This window comes from Aspergillus japonicus (genome assembly GCF_003184785.1).
Source record: "Aspergillus japonicus CBS 114.51 unplaced genomic scaffold BO86scaffold_7, whole genome shotgun sequence".
NCBI classification, from domain to species: Eukaryota; Fungi; Ascomycota; class Eurotiomycetes; order Eurotiales; family Aspergillaceae; genus Aspergillus; species Aspergillus japonicus.
The window spans coordinates 208,999-236,180 of NW_020291644.1; the positions used below are offsets into that span (position 1 = coordinate 208,999).

The following is a 27,182-nucleotide window of genomic DNA, read 5'->3' on the forward strand; positions in this document are numbered from 1 at the left end:
AAGAATTCCGGGCAATAAAAAGCTAAGTGTCTATCGGGTGGAAGCAAACAGTGCAAACAGGTTCTTATCAGAAATCTTCCCCGATAAAAAATAAAAGTCACCTTACCTTGTCTGCGTCCTCCACTCACCTAAAGCTTTACTTGTTCCTCACCTTGCTTGCGCCGATGGTCATTCTACTGGTTTTCATGTAAATCTGGGGCGATGGTTTGGAATTCGTTTCACCTACGCATCCGGTGTGAGCTAGTCGATCATGAGCAATTCGTCAGACGATGATCCATCGGACCCTGTTTGCAACACCGACGAGAACACCCGATCAGCATCATCATTGGATAATGGGCATGATGAGAGAACACACACGGAGCCCTCCGGGGTAACACGTAAAAGTACCACACGAGCATCGGCTCTCGAGAACCTACAGTCCGCGCTTCCGCGAAATGCAGTGGATATCTACGCAGATGTGTTAAGACAAATTACCAATGATGACACGCCCGATCTTGCGGATCCCGACGCCGAGAAATATAACTCGACGCAGAATGGAGTCGTGGTTTGGAATCCACAGGAGAAGGGGGTCTTATATCGCATCTTGGACCGGAAGGGCAGGGAAGGAATCCGCGAGGCTGCCCGCAGACTCGGCTCGAAGTCGGAAATCGAGGTGCAGGAACATCTCAGACTCTTACAGAACGGTCTGCAAAAGCGCCATATGAAGCAATCGCATAGCCGAACAATCATTTTGGCCGATGTTCCCGCTGCCACCGAGATCAGCAATCAATGTCACAGAACTCTGGATCAGTATGCCGAATTACTGCGCTTGGAAGAGCAACAGGATGAGGATGTTGCCGGGAGGCTCCAGCATCACGATTTCTGGGTCATCGATCATGAGAAAGCTCTGGAATTGGATCGTCGAGCCAAGACAGAAAAAGCCGACCGTCGAGCGAGAGCCGAAGACTCAGATCATCGAATCGCGAAAGATGAAAATACGGCTAATCAAAAGGCCGAGAATACAAACGGTGGGGGAGCAGAAGATCTAGGAACAGGGACTCTAGACGAGCAGCCCCATTCTCCGGATAAGGATGTTCACGACCGATCCAGTGTGCATCTCACGGCTAGCTTGTTCAAAATGGAGAACTGGGTTCATCTCTCGGAGCGATTTTTCATGAACTCTGGGGGCACACGGTTGGATGATAACTGGCGTAGTTTGTCCTTCGCAGATGAAACCCCGTCCCTGACGGCGGATGCGTTCGCTGACTTCTATGCATTGGCTGTGAGTCTAACGCGCCGCTTGGTACAGTCGTCCCTCTTCTTTGCGGATGCAAGGTTGCGAAAATCGCAGGATGACGGCCGGGAGAGGGCTCGCGAAGTCAGAACTCGCGATATCAGAACAGCATTGGATGTCTTGAACATGAAGCGAGATAGCTCTGAGTTTTGGGTTGGTCTCGCCCGGAGACTCTCCCTCGATGTTGTGGATAATCGACACGTGAAGGACTGGAAGTCAATACGGATGGACTATGACGAGGTAGAGGACATTCTATCTGGGAAGCTACCACTACCCTCCCAGTCGGACTCGATCGCGAGGAGCATTTCTAGGGGTAGAGATGGGAGCCAGGTGGTTGACGACCAGGATTCGGACGCCGGTGACGATATCGAGCCCCCTCTCTCTGGGCAGCCAATTCTACGAGAGTGCCTGGAGGAGAGTCTGGTTGACTCTGAGGACGAATATGCTGAACAGGTCGACCGGGAAGCAAGCCGTGCTGAAGAGTCTAACCTTTGGGAGCTAGTCGGTCGGTCGCCTCCGCCTACTTCGTTATATGGTCATGCCGAGACCGACGGGCTGGGTGAAAGAGATTCTCGTCAGATGAAGCCCGAACCTCGCAAAAGACCGATTGGTGAGCGGAAATCGATGGATGATCTATTCGATTGGCGGGATCGATTACACTACCGGAGCGAGTGGGAGGAATATGGTCACGATGCTTTTGACTTGCAGGACGAGATTCTTGAGAACAGGAATAAAAGACGATGTCTCGAGCAAGGGCATATGCAATCTTTTTCTTCGGGTTCTGCTGGGGTGGACGCAGGTGGAGTCAACACTGATGTCCAGCATGATATCTCCCCTCCAGGCTCGAGTCCTGGAAGAGTTCGCGATGCGGACTTTGATGGCATGGATGAGCTTTTGCACGAGAAGTGAGGCGGCAATTTCGACTTTGGCTTCTAGTACGTAGCGTGGTTTGGATGGGTGATTTTTGTGTACATTATACCATTTTGCGATACCCAGCACGGAATATATTTTCAGATTCCCAAGTACTAGTACCACGAATACAAAGCTTCTTCCATGGAACGCCACAATTTAGTAAGATTCGCAGAACGATAAGTAAAAGAATGTTGTGATAAACAAAGCATTGGGTCAAATCCCGGGATCCATAAACAGAAACAACAGTCAGGCCGACAAAGGCTTCTACTGTCGAACTTCTTTACTATTGACAAAAGCATAAGTTGGTTTAGCATTGTAGCAGGCCAAAAAGAAGAAGACAAGGGCCGAACGCGATTTGAACGCGTGACCGTGAGATCTGCAGTCCCACACTCTACCCCTGAGTTACCGACCCTTGAATTGTGGTTGGCCGCACAATTTTTGACATCATAGATCTGGCCTAACGCTTCGGCAGCCCTGAGTGGAAGAGCGGCAATCAATGATCAATGAGGTGGCTGGGCAGGTACACCAACCAATGCGCGCGATGCTAGCAAATGCGCCTAATATATTCGTATAGAGTGGCCTACCTCAAAGTCTCAAACACTCGCCTTTTGTTTCAGGCAAAAAATTAGCATCAATCAATTAATCAACGATGGACCGACCCTCTTTCCTACCGCAAGCCCATTGCTCAAAAAGTTTACATTTGGCAAGAAGCTCTGGCCACAATTGACACACCTAAGAGAAGATATAGGAAGCAAAAAGGAAAGCTGTTGAGGGCCGAGCGTGGATCGAACACGCGACCTCGAGATCTGCAATCTCTTGCTCATACCACTGAGCTACCGACCCTTTTGAAGCTTGTTTGTTGACTTGGTCTAACGGGCTATAATTTGAGTCCAGCAGCTTACGGCACGCTTCACTCATCGCCATCCTCTCTCATGTTTGTAAGAAGTTAACCTACAATGGTATAGCGTGAGCAACTACCAGTATATCACGCTGTCATAAGACCTCTACTGGTATTCTTCAGCCATAATGTAGGGCTCTGTAAGCAAAGAGAACGCCTGTGCCAACTGCTTATCATTACCTGCAGGACTGCATTGTCAGCTGGACCTGTTTTAGTAACCTAGTCATCGTGGTAGCTGACCAAGATACTGCCTTGAACAAGTGGCTTCATGATCATCGATCCTGACCGCTTCCAAGCTATGTGTGGGGAGCACACATAACCACTGATGTTGATTTCTAATGCATCTCTCCTTAGAATGTTGAATGCGCCCGGATTGGGTATCGTCAACCTCGAGCTCCCCACCTGATCGGACTCATATAACCCCGACACACCGTTCCCTGACAAATTAAGTAGAACCAAAATAACCGAAGGGACATACTCCTTACTTCAATTATGCACAGGCTTTCCCTGAAGCACCTACCACTTTCCTCGCCTACCATGGAAATGTTGATCATAGACACGCCCAATGCTGTGCATTTGTCAGCGGTCAGAGATTCGGCAATGAAACCTGTCTCATGAGCCGGCGACTTACTCAACATCCACATTTGCGGTGACCCGAAAGCTATGCATTATGTCACTCTAGAAAGTGACAGATTATGAGGGATATCCAAAAGGATATGCTGTCCTGAAGCTTCAGCGTTTCAACTCAACTATATAAGGAACGTAGGGCGTTGCCCAAGATGAGCTCCCATCATCAGCAACAGCCTCAATCCTCCAGATAACCTCCTCTCAACTACTTTAATCAAATACCTTTTGCCACACATTCTTCCGCTACCCAAAGATGTCTCTCAAGCCGATCATCCTCCACGGCCACCAAGGCGGCCCCAACCCCTGGAAGGTGGCCATGATCCTGGAAGAGCTCGAAATCCCGTTTGAGCACAAATATGTGCCGTTCGACACCATCAAGAAGGAGCCCTTCATCTCCATCAACCCCAACGGCCGTGTTCCCGCCATTGAAGACCCCAACACCGGAATCACCCTGTGGGAGTCTGGTGCCATCATCGAATATCTCGTCGAGACCTACGATAAAGACAACAAGATCAGCCCCAAGGCCGGCACCCCGGGCTACTTCCATGCCAAGCAATGGCTCCATTTCCAGATGTCCGGACAAGGACCGTACTTCGGTCAATTCATCTGGTTCACCCGTTACCACCCCGAGAAGATCTCGAGTGCTCAAGAGCGCTACTTGAACGAGATCCGCCGCGTGACGGGCGTGCTGGACAAGGTCCTCGAAGGTCGGGAGTACCTGGTCGATGGAAAGTTCAGCTACGCCGACGCTTCGTTTGTGCAGTGGTACCAGATTATTCCTATGGCTACTGGGGATGCCATTGATTTGGAGAAGGACTTCCCCAACGTCAACGCTTGGCTGCAGAGACTGCAGGCGAGACCTGCGATCGCAAAGTGCCTGAAGACGTACAGGGAGAATCTCGGTGCCAAATAGGAGTGAGGAGGGAGTGGGCTATGAACCCGGAGCTTAATTTTGGATTTCAAAGCGTGTGCGCACTGATTTGTATGTTATTTATGCGAGTTTCAATACACTGAATCACGGTTGCGATGGTATCCAGAGGTTCGCTGTAGAGACGGCCTTGGTGCCGTGTTGATATATTGTGTGCCCGTTTCGTAGAGGTGTTGTCAAGCAGGCAACCAATATTGACCTCTTGACATCAAGTAATGTAAATCTGGCTACACAACAATAGATTATGAGATGCGAAATGACCATCAAGCTGTTTTAAAATAAATGATTGCAAAATTACTCAATAGTCCTTGTATAGATGAGAATGATGATGGAGGAAACCGAGCTAGTACGTAATGGTACTAGCGCACCAGAGACTCTTGGCGCGAGTTTTTGGAGCGAGGCCCGTGTCGCGACAAGTCGCTCTGCTCCCAAGCCACCACCTTTCTTCCCCACGACTTGTTGCTATCTTGGTGGTCATTACCACCTGCTGATTCCCCCCCATTTCCTCAATATCTCTAGATTCCCAAGTACAACTGCACTAGGGATCGCACCGGCACTTCGATTAACCAATCGCTTGAAGCTTGAGGAGCGCGAAGGTCCCTTGTTCTCCATTGCTTGCGACATCAACCGTTATCTCCCGCCATCAGATCAACAATATGGAAGACAGCCCTGTCATTTCCGGCGGTCCTGCCGATGACATCCAGGCGAACACTGCCGCCCAGGATGCTCAGGGTGATGTGATCAGTGCTTCCGGTAAGTGTTGCCTCCCTCCACCCGCAGCGAATCGGGACATGTCGACCATCACAACCGTGGGATGGCGAGATCGCAGTCGCAAGAAAGATCTACTGAGAACGAGAGAAAACCCACAGCTCCAGAGACTGATAACCCGCTAGATGCCCCTGCTTCCCCGAAACCCCAGACTGCCGATGGCGAACCCGAAGATGAGGAGATGGGCGGCACAGAGACCGAAACCAAGAAGGAAAGCGAGGGCGATGAGATTGCTGAAGTTGCTGCACAATCAGGAGCAGAGGGCACAGCGGAGGAGCAGCCTGCACAGTCCAAGGCTTCGGCCGAAAACTCCGCGCGCTCACATCTCGTTTCACAAACCCATGCCATCATTCTCCCTAGCTATACGTCCTGGTTCGACATGCACCTGATCCACCCTATCGAGAAGAAAGCTCTCGCCGAATTCTTCAACGGTCGAAACCGCAGCAAGACCCCCGCGGTCTACAAGGACTACCGTGATTTCATGATCAACACATACAGACTCAACCCCATCGAATACCTCACAGTCACTGCATGCCGCCGGAATCTTGCCGGAGACGTATGCGCAATCATGCGGGTTCACTCTTTCCTGGAACAGTGGGGCTTGATCAATTATCAAGTGAGTAATTGCTGCCGAGTTTCTCGCATTCGTATGCTGACATTATGACCAGGTCGATCCTCAGACACGCCCATCGAACATCGGTCCTCCTTTCACAGGTCACTTCCGAGTGGTGGCCGATACGCCGAGAGGTCTGCAACCTTTCCAGCCCGGCCCCAATCACTTCGTCAAGCCCGGCAAGCCTCTCCCCGCTACCGATCGCGCAGCATCAGCCACCCCTGCCTCCAAGGCCGATCTCAACCTCGAAATCCGCCGTAACGTCTATGACGATAAGGGCAAGGAGATTACCCCTGCAGGCGAAGACAAGGAGAAGCAGACCAACGGCGAGGGCTCGGCAGCCAACGGCACCCCTGGTGATGCGACCAAGGCATTGGAGAGTGCCAGCAAGGAGCCAAGGAAGAAGTTCCATTGCTTCTCATGCGGTATTGACTGCACTCGCCTCAGATTCCACTACGCCAAATCGACGCCAGCGACCGCCAACGCCGCATCTGATAGCAAGTATGACCTCTGCCCCAATTGTTTCCTGCAGGGCAGGATGCCCTCTAGCCACAACGCCTCCGATTTCGTCAAACTCGAAGAAAGCCCTTACACAATCGCCCCCGACAAAGATGCCCCGTGGTCTGACTCGGAGCTCATCCTGCTCCTTGAGGGCTTGGAGAACTTTGACGATAACTGGGAACAAATTGCCAACCATGTCGGGTCGAGGACTAAGGAGGAGTGCGTGATGAAATTCCTGCAGCTCGAGATTGAGGACAAGTACCTTGACGACACCCCCGAAATCCGGGCGGCGGCTGGACGCGATCCGATCAGCCAGTCCGAGAATCCTGTTCTTTCTGTGGTCGCATTCTTGGCCCAGATGGCCGAGCCTTCTGTGGCTGCTGCCGCGGCTGGTCGCTCGGTGGAGGAAATCCGCAAGGAGCTCAGAAAGCAACTTGAGAAGGGTTCCGGAGCCGAGAAGACCCAAGACAAGGGCAAAGAGAAGGAAAGTGCAGTGAAGGCAGAAGACTCCATGGAGGTGGATGCTACTCGCGAGGAGCCCGCCGCTGAGACGGCCCAGAGCACCGGTGCCAACAAGGAAGGCAAAGCTTCCATCCCTACTGTTGCCCTGGCTGCCTCTGCTGCCCGCGCTGGTGCGTTGGCGTCTCACGAAGAACGGGAAATGACCCGCCTCGTCTCGGCTGCGGTGAACGTGACGCTACAAAAGTTCGAGATCAAGTTGGCACAGTTCAACGAAATGGAGGAGATCATCGAGGCTGAACGCCGCGAACTCGAGCTCGCTCGCCAACAGCTCTTCTTGGATCGAATGGCCTTCAAGAAGAGAGTCAAGGAGGTTCAAGACACTCTTCAATCGGTCAGTCTGAAGGGCCCAGGAGAAGAGACCAACGCCTTGCTCGCTGATGCCGCCACGGCGGGTATCGGAAACCGGTACAACTTTCAGCCTACGGGTGCTGATGCTAGCCGGGGGGTGCAACCCTTGAGCGCCGAGGCCGGGGCTGACTACAAGGCCTTGGACTTGTAATGAGATCTTTTCGTTTCGTCATAAACGCCATGCATTGTTGGACACGTCTTTTGAGTGGCAAAGAATATCTAACGATATCTGTTCTTTTTACTGCTGTCATGACCTGGGCAGGAACGCTGAAAGGTGGTGTCATCTTTCTTTCTTTTTTTTTTCAATAATATCCCATTGTATTTTGTACAATATCACAGGGGGGAGATGGCCGAGCAGAAGCGAAAGAGCACCAGGACATCGGATGCCTGTCAGGGAGTTTGTTGGAGATACTGAGGCTTGGGTAGAAGCGACGCGTGGCTTTGGTGATCAATGATGGGGTTCACTATGACTTGATTCCTTGAAGCTTCTTTTTTACTAGGTAGGAAAAGGCGCACATGATTCTTTTTTTTCCCCCTCTTTTTTTGCTCTTGGGAGTTCCGAGCTATCTGTGCCTGCAAGTCAATGAATACACTTTTTTTCTTGATACGTTGGATGATCATGTTCAGCCTTTCCAGGTCCTATACTTCCCTAGGAGAACGCGGCGTTCCGGAACTACGTGGTGGTGTTCGGGAAGTAGGTGTGGCCCATTACACGGTGGCCCGGTTCTAGGTGGCCCATTGACGCGAACAGGTCACCACCGATCAAACGGCGTTTTCGAAAAAAGTAAACGAAAGAAAAAAAAAAAAGATCGTCGTACGTGACATTTTCTTTTTATTTCTTCTTTCATTCCTTACTTCGGATCTTTCTTGCCTTCCAACACCTCCCCCTTAACATCTATACCCTATATACACTAGGTTACCGCAACCCTATACCTACTCACACCGACCCACCAAACCATGCCTCCCCGCGACCATCTCGCCGACCGTCTCGCCGCCGTCCCCGAACACTACCGAGACGTCTTCACCCGCCTGGTCTCCTCCGCCCTCCACCCGGAGCTGAACGTCAACCGCCGCCGCAAACCCTTTGTTACAGGCGCGAACACGAAGAAGCGCTCCTCGACCGACGCGCAGCTGGACGTGATCGATCTCGACGCCGAGGAGGATGATGATGATGACCCCCATGACAAGGAGAACCGGTCGTCGCGCGGTCCGCCTTTCGTCAACAAGAACTGCGATGAGGTCCGCCAGGAGATTCGCGACTTTCTCGGCGCGCAGCAGATGACGCCCGCCCAGTTTCAGCGACTGATTGGCGTGTCGGCGAAGTCGTATCGGGAGTTTGTGGGGGATGGCCCGGAGAAGGGGGCGAGGTCGGTGACGTTTGTTCGGGCGGGGGAGTTCTTTCGCGGGAGGGAGGAGGGGAGGAGGGGAGGCGGGTGGGTGGGATGCTGCTGGGGCAGCAGAGGTAGCAGGTTTTGGGGGATGGCTCGGGGAATTCTACTGCGGGTACGGGTGCGGGTATGGCTATGGCTAAGGCTATGACTACAGCTACGGCTACGCAGAAGAGGGCGAGGACGGCTACGGCGGCTACGGCGGGGAAGGGTAGAGGTAGCGGTCGTGCAGCTGATGGAAACTCGGAGTATGATGTTTCTGGTATTGAATTGGAGGATGAGGAGGACGATGAGCTTGAGGTGCCCGTGTTTGAGACCTGTGATCGGGTCAGAGACATGATCCGGAAGCATGTCGAGAGGCCCGGGGTCACCAAGGCCGGGTTCCTGAGGGATGCGGCCAAGGCGGCTTTCCCTGGGGGCGACAAGACGATCAACTCCGGTCTGCTGCACGTGTTCCTCAAGCAAGAGGGCGCCCTCGTGGGCAACACGGGCATAGTCTTCTATGCGGCATATGTCTCTTCGACAAGTTGAGGATCAAGAATGGGGAGCCGAATGATGATTTTCGTCTGACCATGGAGGACATCTGGCCTTATGGCATCGAACGAGAGAAGCCGGTCAACGGACCCTGGATCGTTCGGGCCGGAAGCCAGCCATATATCAATGAGTTTGGGCAAGTTCGGATCATGCGGAACTGTTATCCCTAGGGGAGATTGATAGGAGCGCTTGCTGTGAGCATCCGAAAGACCCATTTGTCGGGGTATGATGCAGTCTTGAAGGCGTATTTCAAATTCCCTTAAGTAGTGTCTCAAAAAGTGTGTATGTTAGTAAGTCTTGACATTAGGTGCGTCTTGAAGTTGGACGTTGCCTTGCTGCTATTGCTTCGGTCGATCTGCGAGCAATCTCCCCCGAGAATCGACGCCCTCAAAAACCTCAGCACTCATTTCCCTTCTCGCCGGGAGTATTGTTTTGGTTGGAGATTCTCGTTTCCATGTAAACCTGTGCTTTGGGTTCCCAGTCCCGTCCTTTCTATATCTGAGAACGCGGGGTATTAGAGTTGAGATGCGCATCCAAGCTCTGACCATGAGCCGACGTGTGAACACATGAGGTCGCCCGCCGGCATAGGGCTTGAACGTCTGTCCCTTCTTTGGGCCATCCACCAGGAAGTCGACATCAAGTTTTGGCTCAGATGGAGGAGCAGTTGCAGCTCCAATGGCTCTCCTTCTTTTAGGTGGCGTCCATGGCAATCGGCCTGATATTAGACCTTCAAGAAGCCATAGCTCGCGGGGTGGGACTGGTGGAAGGAGGTTGGCCAAGACTCTGCTGTACCATTCCTTTCTGATATTCCTTCGTCGGCAATGTGGAAGCGGCCTAGCCCATGCATTCTTTTCGGGTATGACTGGCTCGAAATCCTTGAGTCTTGGGGCGGCATCGAGGTGTTGAAGCAAAGGTTGTTGGAGCTGAGCCTTCAACAGATCTTGAACGACCTCAGGCGGTTTCCAGTCCTCTGTCATGCTACTCTTGGCCAGAAGATCTTCCAAACACTTGGGTTTCGGCTCCGAAGGCGGAGTCGCTCGAGCAATTAGGTCTAGAACGAGTTGCCTTCTCCGACTCCCGCTGCGACCATATGCCATGCGTAGGACTTTCTCGAGTGGTTTCATATAACCTTCATTGGCTCTTCGTAGTACTGACAGGCCCTTGATGGCTGTCTTCCGCAATCGCCAGCGTTGCCAGAGATCATTCCGTTCTTCGAAGCTGGGGTTGTCCGCGTAGTGTCGGAATCGACTGAGAACATAGCGATGCATGTAGCCTTTGGCAACGGGGTCGGGGAGATAGGATGCCTCGCGCAGGAGTGATCGAAGGAGCTGCCGCCATGTCTCCGCGGGGACCGTAACTGGCGACACAGGTGTAAGTTTTGGGGGCATCGTTCAGAACCGACTGACTCGTTTTTCGTTCTCGCGGAGTTCCTTGCTCACCATTAGACATCCGGTTGTTCGATAATTCGAGTCGTTAGGCGGAGACAAAGGCGGTCAAAAAGGCGGAACTCTTAAAAGGGTAATAGTAGATTGTTTGTTCCGAACTGGAAGGCGAAACGCGAAAACGGTTCAGGTTAGCCGCGCACGCGACGGACGAACCTCGAGAGTTCCCCGCGAAGCTTTCGAGGTTAACTCGACTTCTTCCTACTCATTTGAATAAATTTATTGATATACAAGCTGAATCTCTCTCTGAAGCATCTTGATTTCCATGTAGATCTTATATGAAGCGGGAAGTGTTTACATGTTTTATTCCTCCCTGCAGATTAGCTACAACCCCCGGTCCCTTTCATCCCCTTCACGGTCGGAGCGCCAGCCACGCGCCTCCCTTCAATCTTGCGCGACTTCCCGTGGTCTACCAGTAATTCCGGAGGCCGAGAAGATCTCCCAGCATAGGTGCAGTTCCCCACATGCTTCTACTCTTTTGTTTGACATACCGACTCTGTCATGCCATTGGCCTGGACGGCTGCAATTCAACTTCAAACTGACTTCTTTTCCCATTAAGCTGCCTTTGACAAGTCTGATGCCTGGGCGGGACACCCTACACACGCAGTAACCTGGACACAATGGCTTCCAACAACCACCACCCACAGCGTCCGACCCTCCAGATGTCCTACTCGCAGAGCAGCATGGGCTCGGCCAACGGCATGACCTTTTCACAGTCGCACATGGGCTCATTCAACGCTTCTCAATCTGTAGCCTCTACCCCCCGAGCTACTCCGCCTCCGAAAGCATCACAACAGCCGACCATGTCTTATAGCTACGCCAATGGGTTGCCCAATGGACCTAGGGGTAGTTTCAGTACCTTTGAAGATATGCATGGTTATGGCACTGTTTATGAGGAATTCAAACCTCAGATTTACAAGGTCAGTCCCTCGGCGCATCTACTCAGGTTAACTACTTCGTAGTGACGTTAACATACGCTTGCCCTTCCCTACAGGCTGTCTACTCTAATGTCGCCGTCTACGAAATGGAGGTAAATGGGGTTGCTGTCATGAAACGCCGCACCGACTCTTGGCTCAACGCCACTCAGATTCTGAAGGTTGCAGGTGTTGTCAAGGCCAGGCGGACGAAAACACTGGAGAAAGAAATTGCGGCTGGCGAGCATGAAAAAGTACAGGGTGGATACGGCAAATACCAGGGGACTTGGGTGAACTACCAGAGAGGTGTGGACCTGTGCCGCGAATACCATGTTGAGGAATTGTTGAGACCGCTTCTGGAATATGACCAGGGCCCCAATGGAACGACCGGAAATGCACAAGACTCGTTGGATACTCCGACGAAGGAGCAGGCAATGGCTGCACAAAGGAAACGCCTCTATAACCACATGGACAACCGTGGTATGTCCCAGCCTCAGCAGGGCACCTTCTTCCAGAACATTTCTCGCACTGCTGCTACTGCGGTCAATGCTATGAGCAAAGCCCGCTTCGACTCGCCGGCCGCACGTGGTGTTGACGGAAGGAAGTCGAATACCATGCGGAAACCCTCACAACAGCTAAGCAGCCAAGATACTCAAATCCCATTCAACAGCCAACAGAGCATGTACAGTGTTGCATCCGACAGCGGCTTCGCAAGCAATGTTCAAAGCAACGGTCGGTACCCAGGTCCCGTTGGCTCAGGCTTCGAGTATGAGGAGCCGAACGAACCTCCTCGCAAACGCATGAGATCTGCTTCCAACCATGCGCCATCTTTCGGACTTCCCTATGAACAGTCGACTTTGTCGATGAACGAACCAACTCCCACTGAACCCAACGACTCATTCTACCAAGACATGGATGTCTCCAATTCCATGATCGATGGCACCAAGCGCGGATTTGAGCCTCTGCAACCCGCCACTACTCCCGAGAGATTCCAGAAGATGAAGCTTATCATGACGTTGTTCCTGGACAAGAGGACGAAGGACTTTTCGAAGCATCCTGCCTTGATGCAACTATCCGGAGAAGACCTGGAGATCCCATTGGATGAATACCGTAACAATGCACTCCACTGGGCGGCAATGCTTGCTCGCATGCCACTTGTGTATGCGCTGGTGGAGAAAGGCGTCAACATTTTCCGGCTGAACGGGGCAGGTGAAACGGCCTTACAAAAGTCAGTTGGAACGAGGAACAATCTCGACTACCGGAGTTTCCCACGTCTACTACAGGTGTTGGCTCCAACAATTGACATGGTTGATTATAGTGGGCGAACAGTCCTACATCACATTGCCGTGATGGCGGCAACTGGCGGCGGGGGCCATGTGTCAGCGAAACACTATCTAGAGGCTCTTCTGGAATTCATTGTTCGCCACGGTGGCTCTTCATCGAATCAGCCGGGTCCTGCTGGTGTCGTGGAGAATGGGCAAGCCCTACCGCACCCCGGAGAGGTCATAACGCTGGGTCGGTTCATATCCGAGATTGTTAACCTCCGAGATGATCAAGGAGATACTGCGCTTAATCTGGCGGGACGCGCACGCTCTGTCCTTGTACCTCAGCTTCTAGAAGTTGGCGCAGATCCTCATATACCGAACCATACTGGTCTGCGACCGGCCGATTATGGAGTGGGAGTGGATATGGTTGATGGCAACGGCCAATCTCAACAAGCCGGGGTTAGGAATGACTCTTTCATGGACCAATTGGCCAAAACCAAGAAAGAGATTCTAGACTGTAAGAGCTCCATCTCATTGCTTATAGGATTACCTGGCTGACAGACTTTTAGCGACATTGGCGCAGATCACTTCATTGGTGCACGAGACGCTAGGCGGCATTGATAGGGATCTGGCTTCCAGCTTGACAAAGAAGCAAGAGAAGTTTGACCACTGGCATTCTAAGATCCGGGAGTCGGCTAAAGCCCGGCAGATTGAACAGAAGCACCTGGACGACCTGAAGAGTAGAGCTTCAGAGCGCATTGAACTTAGCCGTCGATGCAAGAACCTTGAGAAGTCATCGGAAGATCTGCTTATCAAACTGAAAGAGACCGAGGGAGGATCATTTGATATGTCCAAGAAGTACATGGTTGGTGATGCCGACAAAGAGTTTGGCCTAGATATTGCTGCGTTCGAAGCGATCTTCCCCGAGAGCTTTGATCCAAATTCTGGATTCTCCGAGCAGCAAGCTGCTTTTCTTCGCTCGTTTCCACCTGCAGAAAGCATACAGCAACGAATAGAGGGATACCACAAGTTCAACGATGACATATTGGAAGAGGTGGAGCGCTTAAGATCCAAGAATGTCGTTTTGGGACAAAACTACCGTCGAGTAGTCATGGCTTGCACTGACTGGACTGCCGAACAAGTGGATGAAGCGGTGGAAGGGCTCACGCAATGCGTCAAGGATCTGAATGACAATCCAGTTCCTGAGGATGAAGCTATTGAGATCCTGATGAAGGACCGAGGTCAAGACTGGTGATCTTGTCCTCTGACGGCCTCTCATTCGAGCGTCAATAGTACATACATCCCGTTTTTTTTTTCTCTCTCCCCCTGAACATTCATTGACACTAGCGGCTGTTTGCAGAATTTCTACTCATTCTTGTCTATTTGTTCATGCCTGGTCGAGTCCGGCCAGCCAAAAGGAAGCATTGTTCATGTGAATGGACTACGGTGTTTGAGCATATTTGATCGGATGTTTTGATGCATTTGATGTCTGTACTTGCAGATACCCTTAGGGCACATGTACTGGATTTTAACGGCTAATATGATTGTGGACATCTACATCTCCCATGAACCCTTGCAGGATGGCTTTTGGTAGGTCAGCAGACTCAAGCCATGCCAAGCTGAATTTAAGCGGCTGCGCTGACTTCATTAAATATTTGGTGAACTGACAGTGTTACCAGTCGGCAAGAGTATCCAATTGACGGAATCATCGTAACCTTGGCTTCTGGATGGTTTCGGTTCGCATAGCCTAAAGTGCTTCATTTACCCGACTTTGAGCCACCAAGCTCCTAGCATCGCCGGATCACGAACAGTCCACCCCGCCTTTTTTTGGGGTATTTGTAGCAGGCAGCTTCGGCCTTCGAGCTTGTCAGTGCTGATACCTCACATCTGCAAACTGTACTCAGACTTGCACTGTAGGATTGCCACTTCCTCAGACAGAGCCACCTTTGTGATACTCGTTCTACTTCGTATAATAAGTCACAGCTAGCTGCTCTACAAGATGTCAGCTGGAATCCTCAAGGTCAAAGGCAACCAGGTGGTCGACAACAATGGTGATGAAGTGCTCCTCCGTGGCGCTGCCATAGGTGGATGGGCCAAGTGCGTCCAACTCCCGATTCAAGAACGCTGCGACTGTCTGACCCCCAGCCTAGCATGGAGAATTTCATCACAGGTTTTCCGGGCCATGAGTCCCAACATCGCGCTGCCATGCGCAAAGTGCTGGGACCCGAGAAGTATGAGTTCTTCTTCGACCGGTGGCTCGAGTATTTCTTCACCGAAGCCGATGCCAAATTCTATGCGGAGCTGGGATTGAACTGTCTGCGAATTCCGTTCAACTTCCGTCACTTGGAGGATGATATGAACCCACGAGTATTGAAGGAAAGCGGCTTCAAACATCTGGATCGGGTCATTGATCTGGTGAGCACGGGATCTCGGTCATTACTTGGCCACATGTAGAAAGTGTGTGAGGGCTGACGAGTGTGCTTCTATGCTGGACGATAGTGTGCCAAAGAGAAGATCTACACGATTCTCGATATGCATACTACTCCCGGCGGACAGAACCCCGACTGGCACTCGGATAATCCCACTAGCTACGCCGCCTTTTGGGACTACAAAGACCACCAGGACCGGACGGTGTGGCTATGGGAGCAGATCGCGGCGAGGTATAAGGCCAACCCGTGGGTTGCTGGGTACAACCCCCTCAATGAGCCCTGCGATCCGGAGCATGTTCGCCTCCCGGCATTCTACGAGAGGATCGAGAAGGCGATCCGGCAGGTCGATCCGGATCACATCCTCTGGCTGGATGGAAATACCTTTTCGATGGAGTGGAGGGGCTTCGACAAGGTTCTTCCGAACTGTGTCTACTCCATCCATGATTACGCGGTGAGCTTTGTTGTACATTCAGGCGAGGCTCTTTTTCGCTAATCTGATACTCCTTGCTTCGCAGTCCATGGGCTTCCCCACGGGGCAACGGTACAAGGGTACGCCGGAGCAAAAGCAACACCTCGAGCGGTCGTACCTCCGGAAAGTCGAGTTCATGAACCAGCATGGCACGGCCATCTGGAACGGGGAATTCGGCCCCGTCTACGAGAACCCGCGCGCCGAGGTCGAGGCCGACACGATCAACGAGGAACGCTACAACCTGCTCGGCGAGCAGCTGCGCATCTACGACAAGTACAAGATCCACTGGTCGATCTGGCTATACAAGGACATCGGCCTGCAGGGCATGATCCACACGAACCCCAACAGCAAGTGGAACCAACGCATCCAGCCGTTCCTGAACAAGAAGAGCCAGCTCTGGCTCGATGCCTGGGGCCGGTTCCCGCACCCGGAGCCCGCCGCGGTCCTAAAGCCGCTCGTGGACTGGATTGACAAGGTCCAGCCGCGGGCGAAGGAGGCCTACCCCACGCCGTGGGGCACGGAACGCCATGTGCTGCGAGGTGTCTTTCAGACGTTCCTGGCGGCGAGCTTTGTGGATGAATTCGCGGAGTTGTTCCGAGGGCTAGATGAGAAGGAGCTGGATGAGCTGGCTCACAGCTTCCATTTTGATGAATGTGTGAAGCGGGAGGGGCTGAATAAGATTCTCAAGGAGCATGCACAGGTGCCTGGGCAGTGAGCACGAAGTCAAGCGTTGTGTTTGTACTGCTGGATTGATCAAGGGCGTGGTCATAGCGCCGTAGGTGGTGTTAGGCCGGCTGGGTTAGGTAGATAGTCTAATTGCCACGACCAAGTCATTTGTACTTTTTGTACTGTCACCGCCCCGAGGTATCCTTATCGATAGAGCCGGCAGAAAAAAAAACCCCGCCATCCCGCTTCGTTTTTTCCCACTTTGGTCTGACTCTTTCCTCTAGCCATTCCTCTTTTGCAATTGTCGTGCTGGGAAATTGGCTCAGTCGCGGTGGTTTTCTGATCGTCAAGAACTCATAGCATGAGTCTGTGATTGATTTTTGCCAGAGAGTTTTTTATGATACCTAACGAATTGCTAATGTGAAGAGCCTGCTCTGTTTTATCTTGATTAACAATCATTCGTACCTGAAATCCCGCCTTGCGACTACCATTGTTCATTACAGGATCTTTTGCGCCCGCCTTTGCCTTTTCTCAAGCCACAGTCCTTTACTTGTGCGATCACCATGGCTGACACCACCGAATCCTTCCCCGCGTCCTTGAACACGGCTTTTGACGAGACATCACCAGTGCGGGACCGATACGACCCCATTTCGCTCGCAGACGCCGAGATCATTCCTATACTGCAACTGCCGCTCGCAAAGGAAGTTTTCGGACACAATTCTGATGAGAGTGCTCTGAATCGCATCGCCAAGGGCGAGGTATCCTATACCAGCTTTCTGGCCGAGAAAGTGCAGGCGGTCTCGCAATCGCCCGTCGAGGGCTTGACTTCCGAACAACAACGCTCGCAGTTGCTTCACATTGCCCTGGCTGCTCTCTTCGCTTTCTTGCAATCCAACGTTACGGGACCTCCCTTGACCTACAGCCCCGCCGACACCATCATCCCCGCTGCTCTGCGGCCCGACGCAGCCACCCTCCGAGCCGTTCGTGCCCATGTCATTCGTAACCTCTCCGTCGACGGCGAGGCAGCCTACAAGCTGACCCCCAACGTCGAGCTGTTTGCTGTCGCCAAGGCCATCTTGGCCGATACCGATGTCCTGGTGACGAACGGCCCGCTGGTGGCCAGGACGGCACGACTCCGCGTCAATTTCCTCCACCAGAAGATGCTGTCGGAGGTCACTGGTACACTGCAGGATGCGATCTACAACGAGCTCGATGACATTAGCAAGATGGTCTTGAGTGCTCAATGTACTGCGCAAGAGAAGGGAAGCTTCTTGCTCGAGCGAGCAACCATCCACACAGTCCATGGCTTCGACGCCAAGGCCCGTGCGGATCTCGAGCAGGCCGCCAAAGAACGGAAGTTCGAGTTCGCCTTGACCGGTAAACTGGGCAAGAGAACGAAGTTCCAGGAACGCGATGTCAGTCAGCTCGTGATTCTGGCCAAGAGCGCCGAAACGACGTCGGAGGACAGCAAGAGCGAGAATGCCTCGGGCCCGAAGAACCTGGACCTCAATGACGACACCCTCTTGGAATCTATCTCCTTCGCTAAGGCCGACGCTAAGGCCGAGGGACAAGACTCCCAAGACAAGCCGGTGACTGTCCAGGATGAAGCGGCACTCCCGCCGGCATTGGCTGCCCTGGACCCTGGCGACCAGCCGAAGCTCGAACCCGTCGACTCCGCCATTCTTCTTGCCTTCGCTTCGGCCATCACCAATACCGCCCCGGAGAACGGCATCACCCGCGAGGAGACGGCGCCATACGCTACCCGTGTCTTGGAAGGTGGCAGCTCGAACTGGCAGATTTACACTCAGGGTTTGTTGGTGCGTAGTCGCGTCGAAGGTCACCGATCCAGAACCGTCGAGAGATCTGTGCTGCAAATGCAAGCGCTCGTGGACCAGGTCATTGCTGACACCGCCACATCCGATGAACAAGCCGGCATTGCCGTCGACGAGCCCACGACCTTCCTGCCGCGCCCCGAGAAATCCGAGTCCGCCTCTGCCGCCGAGAGATTGCAATACGTGTGGCTCATGAACTTCTCCACCCGCTGGGACCTGGAGGCCGAGCTTGCCACTCGGTGGGTCAACCTTGGAGGTCTGCGGACCGCCCTTGACATCTACGAGCGTCTCCAGATGTGGGCTGAGGCTGCACTCTGCTACGCCGCAACGGAGAGAGAGGACAAGGCCCGACAGATGGTCCGCAGGCAGCTCTACCAACCGACGGGCCAGGATCCCGACGATGACAGCGAGAGGTTCGAAGGACTGGAGCTGTCTCCCCTGCCCGCCGATGCGCCTCGCCTCCTCTGTATCCTGGGTGACATCGACACCGACGCTAGCATGTACGAGCGCGCCTGGGAGGTATCGAACCAGCGATACGCTCGTGCCCAGCGGTCCCTGGCCCGCCACTACCTCACCCTGAAGCCCCCGGCCCTCGAGAAGGCCGAAGAAGCCTACCGCAAGAGCCTGGACATCAACCGTCTCAACCACGGCGCCTGGTTCGCGCTGGGCTGCGTCCAGCTCGAGCTCCACCGCTGGGACGACGCCATCTTCTCCTTCACCCGCACCGTGCAACTCGACGACACCGACGCCGAAGGCTGGAGCAACCTGGCGGCCGCGATCCTCCGCTCCCCCAAGCCCGACGAAGACACCCCGGTCATCTCCGAACAACCCCGCCCCCCCAAGGCCCCTCTGGCCGACGACGAAGAGGAAGCCTCCGGCGACGACGCGGCCCCCGCCCCGGAGGACCCGTACAAGCGCAAGCGCGAGGCCCTGGCCGCGCTCCACCGCGCCGCCTCGCTCAAGCACACCGACGCGCGCATCTGGGACAACGTGCTGACGGTGGCGGCCTCGATCCCGCCGCCGTTCACCCCGTTCCGGGACGTCGTCACCGCGCAGCGCCGCCTCATCGAGCTCGTCGGCTCCAAGAAGGGCGAGAAGTGCATCGACATGCCCATCCTCGGCATGCTGGTCGACCACCTGGTCCGCGCCTACGAGTACCAGGACCTGCTGATCCGCATCGACGACAGCGACCCCGCCGCCGAGCCCATCGTGCGCTCCGGCACCGTCCCCGGCCAGATCCTCTCGCTCGTCGACCACGCCGTCGTCCCGCTCATCACCCACTCCGCGCCCCTGTGGCTGCTCGTCGCCGGCGTCGAGGCCTGGCGCGACCGGCCCTCCAAGGCCTTCGAGGCCCATGAGAAGGCCTGGCGCGCCACCGTCGCCTCCTCCACCCAGGGCGCGTTCCAGATGGGCGACGAGAAGAAGTGGCTGGACGTCGTGCGCGCCACCGAACGGTTGGTCCGTGATGGCTACGCCCGCTACGGTCCCATGGACAAGGAAGGTCAGGAGGGGGCTGCCGAGGGCGAGCCCGAGTTGGTGGCCAAGGATTGGCGGTTCAAGGCCCGCAGTGCCGTGCGCGGTATCCTGGGCAAGGGCAAGGAGTTCTGGGAGGATTCCGAGGGCTGGGAGCGTCTGAAGGCCTTGCAGTCTGAGGTGGGCAGTGCTTAGATCCTAGATCTTGTGTGATTCAAATGCATATGTAGAGAAAGAGTTTGTGTGTGTGGGTTTGTGTGTGAAGCATTTATCACGCTGGTTACCGTTGTCGGACCAGGTTTCTGTTAAGTCACGATTATTCATGTTCCGAATCTGAAAAATTTAAGCAGACACTGTGTGTTTTTCTTTACCAGACGAATGTCAATACTGATTCTATTCATCTGATTTTGAATCTGGACATTAAGGTATTGGGGTTCAGGTTATTGCTTGCTGTCGATCTTACGCTTTAGCATGCCGCAGAAACTCTCGAAGAGAACAGTGTCTGTTCCCTTGATCCACCGGATGATCACCTTCACCCCTTGGTCGTCGCTAACCCCTTTCTTCAGCTGCACCCTGAAACCGAGAGCGGCTTTACTTTCCTCGACCGGGGGCTGGTCGGCCATCGCGTCGGGATTGCGCAACTTGCGACGGGCCTGACGGGACCAGACGTTCTGCATCGCGAAGCCCACGCCTGAGGCAAGGCTCTTACGCCAGAGCCACTGGAGGGGTAGTGCTCCGAGCTCTTCGTCAACGGTCGTGGCCACCTCATCGATCGAGTCGGTCGTGGCGGTGAAGGTATATTCGGATGGAAATGGAAGGAGGTGTTTTGGGGTTGTAGGGATGCCTCGGGCTACGGCCTGGTGTATCCGTTAGGGTTAGTGATAGATTTCCTCAATGCACAGATACGGGCACATACCGCTGTCGGACGGAGATCAGTCCATGACCAGGCGAGGGCCCATCGTTTGGTCTTGTTGCCCTGGACGAACTCGGTCACGGCGTAGTTGTTGTTGCCATGCCCAACTAACTTCTCGATGAGGACGGAGATGCTGCTCAGTTTTCCGCACATCGACGTGTACCAGAGCACCTTGTCGCGCAGCTGCAGACTTTCTTCGATCATCCGGGAGATGAAAGCGATTTCTCCGCCTGCTGTCACCATCTCGACTTCTGCACCTGTGCATGCCTGGGGGGTTTGTGTAAGTAAATGAATGATCTGAATTGCGGAGGTCGATGCTCATACCGAGAAGGGTGGCCTGTCCTTGGCTTCGGCAGATGCTACCATCTCATCCCGAGAGGCGTAGAAGGGAGGATTGCACATGGTGAAGTCTAGTCTTCGTGGTGTGAGGCAGAGCAGATGCGCAAGAGGGGCTGTTGAACAAACCTGTCAACTTTGAGTTTCGTGTCCGATGGGATGAGTCTCTCCTCTGAAGTTGTTCTAACAACCGTGATTCGCGAGTCAAGCCCATTGGCGGACACGTTTGCTCGCGACGATTCGATATTGCCTTCGTCAATATCTACGTAGTGTAAGTGAATTTGGGATGTGCTTGTGGCTCCGCAGAAGTACCTACCAGTAGCAAAAAAGCTCCAGCCAGGCCGCATGGAGCAGCCTAACAAAGGGTAGATACTGCAACATCCTGTCCCGCTGTGGTTTCACGATCAATGCTTGATCTGTGGGATTGAATATGTGCGACGTACATGTCAAGCCCGACGACTTTTCGATCGGCGTCGTAGCTGTCCTGGTACTTATCTCCCGTGGTATCGAGGAGGTCTTGCAGCCAGAGGATATAGTTCAGCCTATGAAACGGTTAAATCCCATGTGCAGCAGCCTGTTAATGATCGCGCGTTTCTCTTCTATACCTGTTCGGAACCTGTACTGCATAATTAGTGAACCGTTCACAGTCATTGGTGGTTTGGGGTTGGTCGGGAAATGCATACCGGCGGGCAAAGTCTCTTGTCAGGGATGTCCACCTTCAGGTCAAAATCTCGCCGTAACAGACTTTTGGTCAATTGCCTGTGTCCATTAGCTGGCGGACTGAGAGTGTTTAGGGTGTCTTTGGTAGCAATGTGGGCCCACCTCACGGCATCGGGGTCGGTAAAGTCCAACTGTCCGTTGGATTTCAGACTAAATTGGGACTTTTGAGCTTTTTCTTGGCCGGCCATGTCATGACGAATCAAGTGGCTTACATGGGGGGCACGTACTACTTTGCGAAATCCGGGGACTGCAGGGCAAGGGCGGTGAAGTCGATATCATCCTTGTAGATATTGCGTGATGCGCTCATGGTGTGTCACTGCCAATGAAGGAGGGGTCATGGGTAAGACATTCAAAGAAAGAAAGTAACGGCGATGATGATGGTGATGATGAAATGTGCAGCAGGGCTCCCATGGAAGCACACCGTGGATGAGGGTGGAGTCTACCCGAGGCAAATCCACTGACACGCGACAGGAACATGCAGGAGGGATGCTTTAGGGCGACAGTCTAGTGTGAACCAGGTATGGGTATTTCAATCATGTACCACTAAGTTCACTTGATCCATTTCTGAGTATGAGGTAGGTGGTTAGCTCAGAGAATCCGAGAAAAGTACTCTGTAGGTTTGTGCCATAGCCACAAAGGGAGATGATATGATTAGTTCTATGCCTGCCTTTCTAGGCCAACCACCACTATTCAGCCTGAGGCCGCAACAAGGCTGGATAAGGCGGAGGGCGATGACATCACCCCACACACGGTTTGTTGCGCCCTGGACTCAGGGCTGGCTTCTGATTGCATTTCCGCGTCTCCATATTAGATTCTGATATTATTACCTCACGCGAATCTCTCCCACTGGCCCCTGCCCTTATGCCGATCGCCTTGGCGGATCTGGAACTGTTTCCCAGGCAGAAACCTTTTTACACAGTGCACAGTCGTTATCTTCTGATTGATTTCCGATCGTCGGTGGATCCCCATTCCCCCCTCCTCTCCCCTCTTCCTTTTCCCCATTCTTTTTCCTTTCACCAGCTGCAGTTGACAGACCTGGCTGCAGATTTTCCCTGCCCCTCCTCATCACTTAAAATCTACTATAACTCTATCGCGCTGGATCACGATGGAGAAGCTGAGGTCTAAAATCGATCACTTGGAGGATCATCTCAAAGGTTATCCTTCTCTCTCCCTCGGTGGATTCAACTAATTAGCCGTGGGGAAAAACAGACACTCACATTGAGAGTTTCGAGGCAAAGGCCTCTCATTTCAAGCACAAAGTCGGCAAATTTTTCAACATCATTAACCCCAATCATCGCCATGATGAAGCGCACGAACAGGAGACAGACCGCAAGAGAGCCGCCATTTCCGAGTCCAACCGGTTCCAATCCTTCGCCCCCATCCGTGAAGGCAACCGGGTCAAGTGGTATGTAGATGCGCTCGACTATATGTGGGCCGTCTCCATTGCTCTGGAAGAGGCTCAGGAGGTCATCTACATCGCCGACTGGTGGCTCTCTCCAGAACTCTTCCTCCGTCGGCCTGCGTATGCGCATCAGGAATGGCGATTGGATCAGGTCCTCAAACGCCGCGCAGAGGCCGGGGTGAAGATCTACGTCATTGTGTATAAGGAGGTCCGGTTGCCGCCTCGGTTGCACAGTTGCACAATCGCTGACACGAAGTAAATAGGTGAATCAAGCATTGACCTGTAACTCGGCTCATACGAAGCATGCCTTGCGCGCACTATGTCCGGAGGGCTCGCCCGGCTACGGCAACATTAAAGTCCTCAGACATCCGGATCATAACATCTTTGAGAATGCTGCAGACATGACTCTGTACTGGGTAGGTCTGCACCCGCACATGCGCCCACGCTTTAATTGACCATCAATCTGCCAGGCACATCATGAGAAGTTTCTTGTCATTGATTATGCGTTGGCGTTCATTGGAGGTATCGATCTGTGCTTCGGAAGATGGGATGCCCATCAGCACCCTCTGGCAGATGTTCACCCTTCCAATCTGAAAGACGAAGTCTTCCCCGGACAGGAATTCAACAATAATCGGATCATGGATTTCCAGAGTGTGCAAGACTGGCAGCAGAACGAGCTCAGCAAAGCGGAGTACGGTCGGATGCCTTGGCATGACGTTGCCATGGGTGTGATGGGTGACTGTGTGTACGACATCGCAGAGCACTTTGTTCTTCGCTGGAACTTCATCAAGCGGGACAAGTATAAACGGGACCATGGCGTTGATTGGCTTATGCTTGAGGGTCGTACCGGGGAGGACGAGGATCTGGTGGGAGTACAACGCCCGAAATACCCTTGCGGCGACTACGTGCAACACCCCCTGAAGCCTCTCGATACGAAGCCCCTTGGCAAGCAGGGATTTGCGCGAGCACAGATCGTGCGCAGCAGCGCTGATTGGAGTAGTGGCATCCTGACCGAGCACAGTATTCAGAACGCCTACAAGGAGATTATCAGCCAGGCCCAGCATTTCGTCTACATCGAGAACCAGTTCTTTAGTGAGATAACATCGCTTGATCTTGTTCAATCTTGCATATCCTAACAGCTTTTAGTCACTGCTACTGGAGACCAGCAGAAACCCATTCTGAACACAATCGGGCGGTCGATCGTCGATGCAGTCGTGCGAGCGGGCAAGGAAGGAAGGAAGTTTCGCGTGATCATCGTCATCCCCGCCATTCCCGGGTTTGCAGGCGACCTCAGACAGAACGCCGCGACCGGCACACGCGCGATCATGGACTACCAATACAAGTCTATTCATCGCGGCGAGCACTCCATTTTCGGGCAGATCTCTGCCCAGGGTGTAGACCCGAGACGTAAGTCGAACCACGCTTGATGCGGGTAATCATGTCTAACATGAGCAGAACACGTCTTCTTGTTCAATCTACGGGCCTATGACCGTATCAACAAGACTCCTGCTCTCGAAAGTTTGGAGAAGGAGGCCGGCGTCACGTACAATGACATCCAACGTGGAATTGCAGAGTCCATTATGAGCGACAGTGTCCACCCTGCCATTGACAATGAAGGAGACAAGCATGAAGTTGGATATGATAACGCGCAACAGGAGAAGGAGGCACGAATTGACCAGTTGCGCAAGTACGAAGAGCAAGTCGAACGCCATAGGGAGCAAGAGGGCTTGAAGGGCTGTGACACCGTGGCCCACACCACAATGCTCAACGGCGGTAGAATGTCCGACGAGCCCTGGGACGGCGAGCCCGACGCGGAGATAGACAACATTGTTCAAGAGGAACTTTATGTGCACGGCAAGGTGTGCATTGTCGATGACAGAATCGCCATTTGTGGAAGCGCCAACATCAATGATCGGGTAGGCCCTTTTCCATTCTCCCCTTGCAGCTACCTACATTAGCCCCTGCGAGCATACCAACTAATCCATCTCGCGCAGTCTCAATGTGGCTACCACGACAGCGAGTTAGCCATCGTTGTAGAAGACCAAGACTTCATCGATAGTACCATGGATGGTCAGCCATACAAGGCCGCCCGGCTTGCGGCAACCCTGCGTCGGCAACTGTGGCGCGAACACCTCGGCCTGCTTCCCTGCCAGGAATACGATGCATCGCAACATCCCAACGCCCAGCCTCCGTACGCGTGCATGAATCAGATTCTCGAGGGGCCGGAGAATGACTTCGTCACGGATCCCATGAACGACGCACTGTGGGAGTTGTGGACCAACCAGGCCACCGTCAACACCGACATGTACCGGATGCTCTTCCGCGCGGATCCCGATGACAAGATCCTCACCTTTGAGGATTACGATCACTTCATTCCTAAGGGCATCAAGCAAGGTCATTTGTCTGATCCTTACCAACCTATTCAGGACACTCGTGAGAGGCTCGACAAGATCAAGGGACATCTGGTTTGGATGCCGTTGGACTTTTTGAAGGATGCTAATATGGCCGAACCTGGTTTGCAGGTGAACCAAATCACCGAGGTAAGCTCCCTCCCTTTGGTGAAACCCAATCTGGGCTGTATACTGACGAAAGGTGAACAGAGTATTTACACCTGATTGACGGTGCTTTCGTGAAATCTACGTGCCTCTGGCACGCATCTAATCTCTTAATCATCTGCTTCACATCTACAATGCATATTCCCTAGTGGTCTTTTGTAGTCTAGGATGACCAGGATATTGTAATAGTATTATGCATTATTCACAGTCTCCATATAACCGAATAGCCCGAAGCAGGTATAAAAATGACGAGCCCGTAGTCCAATCGGCAGAATTACCAGAATATGCCGGCGTATCCCAAAACGTTTGCATACATTCCTACCTACTACACAGTCCATAGGCCAAACTGGAACTGTACAGTACCAGTTCCCTTACTTCTTGCCCGACCTGCACTCTCCAATTCGCTCGCTGCGCAAGACAAAGAGCCTCCAAACACAATGTTTCACTCCGCCGATTAAGCATAATAGATAATCAGCTCACGCCAGGCAGCTATTGTCTGTCACCGCGGCCATGTCCTCATCTGCACGCTCAATACGGTAGGGATGTATTCCGGCGGGGTACAGAGTAAGGCACTACTATGAGCCCGCATGCCATCCTCACCTGTTCCGTCTCTCTTCTTCTGCTTCCTCGACCACGTCTTCTTCGGTCCTACAACTAACCCCAGCACTGAGCCTCACGAGTCCCTCTCAACATCCGATACCGGGGATACTCACTCGCACATGTGAAACCCTACATATTCATTCAATCCCGGCGGGGTCCTTACTTACTGTACTGTACAAGAGAGAGGATTTCGGGTTGTTAACCCAAGCAAGGGACGGCTTCGGCTTATGCACCCATCAGTCCAGCTAACCCCAGCAACAAGGCTGCTGGCACGCCGCTGACGCTGCGGCATTACCATGTCACGTCACGTCACGTCACGTCACGTCACGTCACGGGTCTAGCGTGCATCGACTTCTTTTCTTGATGGGGGTTATCTTCTGTCTGCCTGACGGTAAGCGCAAGCTGGGGACGTGCATGGTGTCGGATGTCGGAGAGCGGGTTTGGATAATGGGGGAGCCGCGGGGAGAGACCGTGGATGTATTGACGGGGCGGGGAAGAAAGAAAGATGAGTTGGGTTTGCGTCGTCGCAGGTTGTATTGTATTTTCCCCGAGGAATAGTCTATGAGTATTTTCTATCTAAAGGTAGAGCAGAGGATCGCCAGGACGCCGAAGGGACAAACAAAACATCCGTATTTGAATACACAGGAAACAGAAATGAAACAGCCGAACCAAAATACCATCAAGCAATGACTCCTCCCGAATGTTTTTTTTCCCTGGTTCCTTGAACCCTGAACGCCGGAGCGATGCAATTCTAAAAAGAATAGCACTGTGAACAAAACACGCGTAGGCTTGGCAAGAACAGATCAAAAAATGACAGCAGATGAGCGTTTTGCAAACGCGAGACAAAGTCCGCG

The 27,182-nt window shown here is 53.2% G+C and overlaps 10 protein-coding genes and 2 non-coding genes across 12 annotated transcripts; 8 read left to right on the plus strand and 4 right to left on the minus strand.

Moving 5' to 3' along the window:
• The first annotated feature begins 117 nt into the window (after positions 1-117).
• On the plus strand, positions 118-2,318 carry BO86DRAFT_386487 (uncharacterized protein). Its single transcript, XM_025671343.1, has one exon. It carries the CDS (start codon positions 251-253, stop codon positions 2,180-2,182), a length of 1,932 nt encoding a protein of 643 aa, XP_025530810.1. The 5' UTR covers positions 118-250; the 3' UTR covers positions 2,183-2,318.
• Positions 2,319-2,525: 207 nt separating this feature from the next.
• Positions 2,526-2,597, minus strand: BO86DRAFT_t82. Its single transcript has one exon. It is a non-coding gene; the product is annotated as a tRNA-Cys (tRNA).
• Positions 2,598-2,955: 358 nt separating this feature from the next.
• Positions 2,956-3,028, minus strand: BO86DRAFT_t81. The gene has a single exon. It is a non-coding gene; the product is annotated as a tRNA-Cys (tRNA).
• Positions 3,029-3,621: 593 nt separating this feature from the next.
• Positions 3,622-4,708, plus strand: BO86DRAFT_386488 (glutathione S-transferase family protein). The gene has a single exon (XM_025671344.1). It carries the CDS (start codon positions 3,964-3,966, stop codon positions 4,621-4,623), a length of 660 nt encoding a protein of 219 aa, XP_025530811.1. The 5' UTR covers positions 3,622-3,963; the 3' UTR covers positions 4,624-4,708.
• A 367-nt stretch (positions 4,709-5,075) lies between these two features.
• On the plus strand, positions 5,076-7,976 carry rscE (putative RSC complex subunit (RSC8)). The gene is made up of 3 exons (XM_025671345.1): positions 5,076-5,391; positions 5,532-6,022; positions 6,075-7,976. Exons 1-3 carry the CDS (start codon positions 5,295-5,297, stop codon positions 7,539-7,541), a joined length of 2,055 nt encoding a protein of 684 aa, XP_025530812.1. The 5' UTR covers positions 5,076-5,294; the 3' UTR covers positions 7,542-7,976.
• Positions 7,977-8,869: 893 nt separating this feature from the next.
• On the plus strand, positions 8,870-9,608 carry BO86DRAFT_386490 (uncharacterized protein). Its single transcript, XM_025671346.1, has one exon. It carries the CDS (start codon positions 8,908-8,910, stop codon positions 9,307-9,309), a length of 402 nt encoding a protein of 133 aa, XP_025530813.1. The 5' UTR covers positions 8,870-8,907; the 3' UTR covers positions 9,310-9,608.
• On the minus strand, positions 9,169-10,728 carry BO86DRAFT_386491 (uncharacterized protein). The gene has a single exon (XM_025671347.1). The coding sequence runs from the start codon at positions 10,698-10,700 to the stop codon at positions 9,651-9,653; it is 1,050 nt and encodes a 349-aa protein (XP_025530814.1). The 5' UTR covers positions 10,701-10,728; the 3' UTR covers positions 9,169-9,650.
• Positions 10,729-10,971: 243 nt separating this feature from the next.
• On the plus strand, positions 10,972-14,480 carry BO86DRAFT_355637 (putative APSES transcription factor (MbpA)). Its single transcript, XM_025669631.1, has 4 exons — positions 10,972-11,204; positions 11,314-11,674; positions 11,749-13,450; positions 13,503-14,480. The coding sequence occupies exons 2-4, from the start codon at positions 11,375-11,377 to the stop codon at positions 14,186-14,188; spliced, it is 2,688 nt and encodes an 895-aa protein (XP_025530815.1). The 5' UTR covers positions 10,972-11,204; positions 11,314-11,374; the 3' UTR covers positions 14,189-14,480.
• Positions 14,481-14,932: 452 nt separating this feature from the next.
• On the plus strand, positions 14,933-16,546 carry BO86DRAFT_440227 (glycoside hydrolase family 5 protein; the record flags this gene model as incomplete). The annotated part of the gene is made up of 4 exons (XM_025676196.1): positions 14,933-15,030; positions 15,084-15,348; positions 15,433-15,813; positions 15,878-16,546. The coding sequence occupies 4 exons, from the start codon at positions 14,933-14,935 to the stop codon at positions 16,544-16,546; spliced, it is 1,413 nt and encodes a 470-aa protein (XP_025530816.1).
• Positions 16,547-16,777: 231 nt separating this feature from the next.
• Positions 16,778-20,135, plus strand: BO86DRAFT_210056 (TPR-like protein). Its single transcript, XM_025666828.1, has one exon. The coding sequence runs from the start codon at positions 17,061-17,063 to the stop codon at positions 19,995-19,997; it is 2,937 nt and encodes a 978-aa protein (XP_025530817.1). The 5' UTR covers positions 16,778-17,060; the 3' UTR covers positions 19,998-20,135.
• A 107-nt stretch (positions 20,136-20,242) lies between these two features.
• Positions 20,243-22,078, minus strand: BO86DRAFT_305935 (DUF890 domain protein; the record flags this gene model as incomplete). The annotated part of the gene is made up of 10 exons (XM_025667672.1): positions 20,243-20,659; positions 20,719-20,982; positions 21,040-21,130; positions 21,181-21,313; positions 21,368-21,441; positions 21,495-21,593; positions 21,657-21,667; positions 21,735-21,810; positions 21,874-21,921; positions 21,999-22,078. The coding sequence occupies 10 exons, from the start codon at positions 22,076-22,078 to the stop codon at positions 20,243-20,245; spliced, it is 1,293 nt and encodes a 430-aa protein (XP_025530818.1).
• A 450-nt stretch (positions 22,079-22,528) lies between these two features.
• pldA (putative phospholipase PldA) lies at positions 22,529-25,966 on the plus strand. The gene is made up of 8 exons (XM_025669632.1): positions 22,529-22,925; positions 22,981-23,381; positions 23,437-23,589; positions 23,644-24,265; positions 24,320-24,580; positions 24,629-25,089; positions 25,168-25,713; positions 25,774-25,966. Exons 1-8 carry the CDS (start codon positions 22,877-22,879, stop codon positions 25,786-25,788), a joined length of 2,508 nt encoding a protein of 835 aa, XP_025530819.1. The 5' UTR covers positions 22,529-22,876; the 3' UTR covers positions 25,789-25,966.
• Positions 25,967-27,182: the final 1,216 nt, after the last annotated feature.

What these genes read in the sequence shown, in the direction of transcription:
- BO86DRAFT_386491 (XM_025671347.1), bottom strand. Translation starts at nt 10,700, where the DNA reads ATGCCCCCAAAACTTACACCTGTGTCGCCAGTTACGGTCCCCGCGGAG.
- BO86DRAFT_386490 (XM_025671346.1), top strand. Translation starts at nt 8,908, where the DNA reads ATGGCTATGGCTAAGGCTATGACTACAGCTACGGCTACGCAGAAGAGG.
- pldA (XM_025669632.1), top strand. Translation starts at nt 22,877, where the DNA reads ATGGAGAAGCTGAGGTCTAAAATCGATCACTTGGAGGATCATCTCAAA. An exon ending in CATCGAGAACCAGTTCTTTA is followed by an intron (nt 24,266 to 24,319) that starts GTGAGATAACAT and finishes AACAGCTTTTAG; the next exon opens with TCACTGCTACTGGAGACCAG. An exon ending in GCGCCAACATCAATGATCGG is followed by an intron (nt 25,090 to 25,167) that starts GTAGGCCCTTTT and finishes CATCTCGCGCAG; the next exon opens with TCTCAATGTGGCTACCACGA.
- BO86DRAFT_386487 (XM_025671343.1), top strand. Translation starts at nt 251, where the DNA reads ATGAGCAATTCGTCAGACGATGATCCATCGGACCCTGTTTGCAACACC.
- BO86DRAFT_210056 (XM_025666828.1), top strand. Translation starts at nt 17,061, where the DNA reads ATGGCTGACACCACCGAATCCTTCCCCGCGTCCTTGAACACGGCTTTT.
- BO86DRAFT_355637 (XM_025669631.1), top strand. Translation starts at nt 11,375, where the DNA reads ATGGCTTCCAACAACCACCACCCACAGCGTCCGACCCTCCAGATGTCC. An exon ending in TCAAACCTCAGATTTACAAG is followed by an intron (nt 11,675 to 11,748) that starts GTCAGTCCCTCG and finishes CCTTCCCTACAG; the next exon opens with GCTGTCTACTCTAATGTCGC. An exon ending in CAAGAAAGAGATTCTAGACT is followed by an intron (nt 13,451 to 13,502) that starts GTAAGAGCTCCA and finishes ACAGACTTTTAG; the next exon opens with CGACATTGGCGCAGATCACT.
- rscE (XM_025671345.1), top strand. Translation starts at nt 5,295, where the DNA reads ATGGAAGACAGCCCTGTCATTTCCGGCGGTCCTGCCGATGACATCCAG. An exon ending in TGATGTGATCAGTGCTTCCG is followed by an intron (nt 5,392 to 5,531) that starts GTAAGTGTTGCC and finishes ATAACCCGCTAG; the next exon opens with ATGCCCCTGCTTCCCCGAAA. An exon ending in GGGGCTTGATCAATTATCAA is followed by an intron (nt 6,023 to 6,074) that starts GTGAGTAATTGC and finishes CATTATGACCAG; the next exon opens with GTCGATCCTCAGACACGCCC.
- BO86DRAFT_386488 (XM_025671344.1), top strand. Translation starts at nt 3,964, where the DNA reads ATGTCTCTCAAGCCGATCATCCTCCACGGCCACCAAGGCGGCCCCAAC.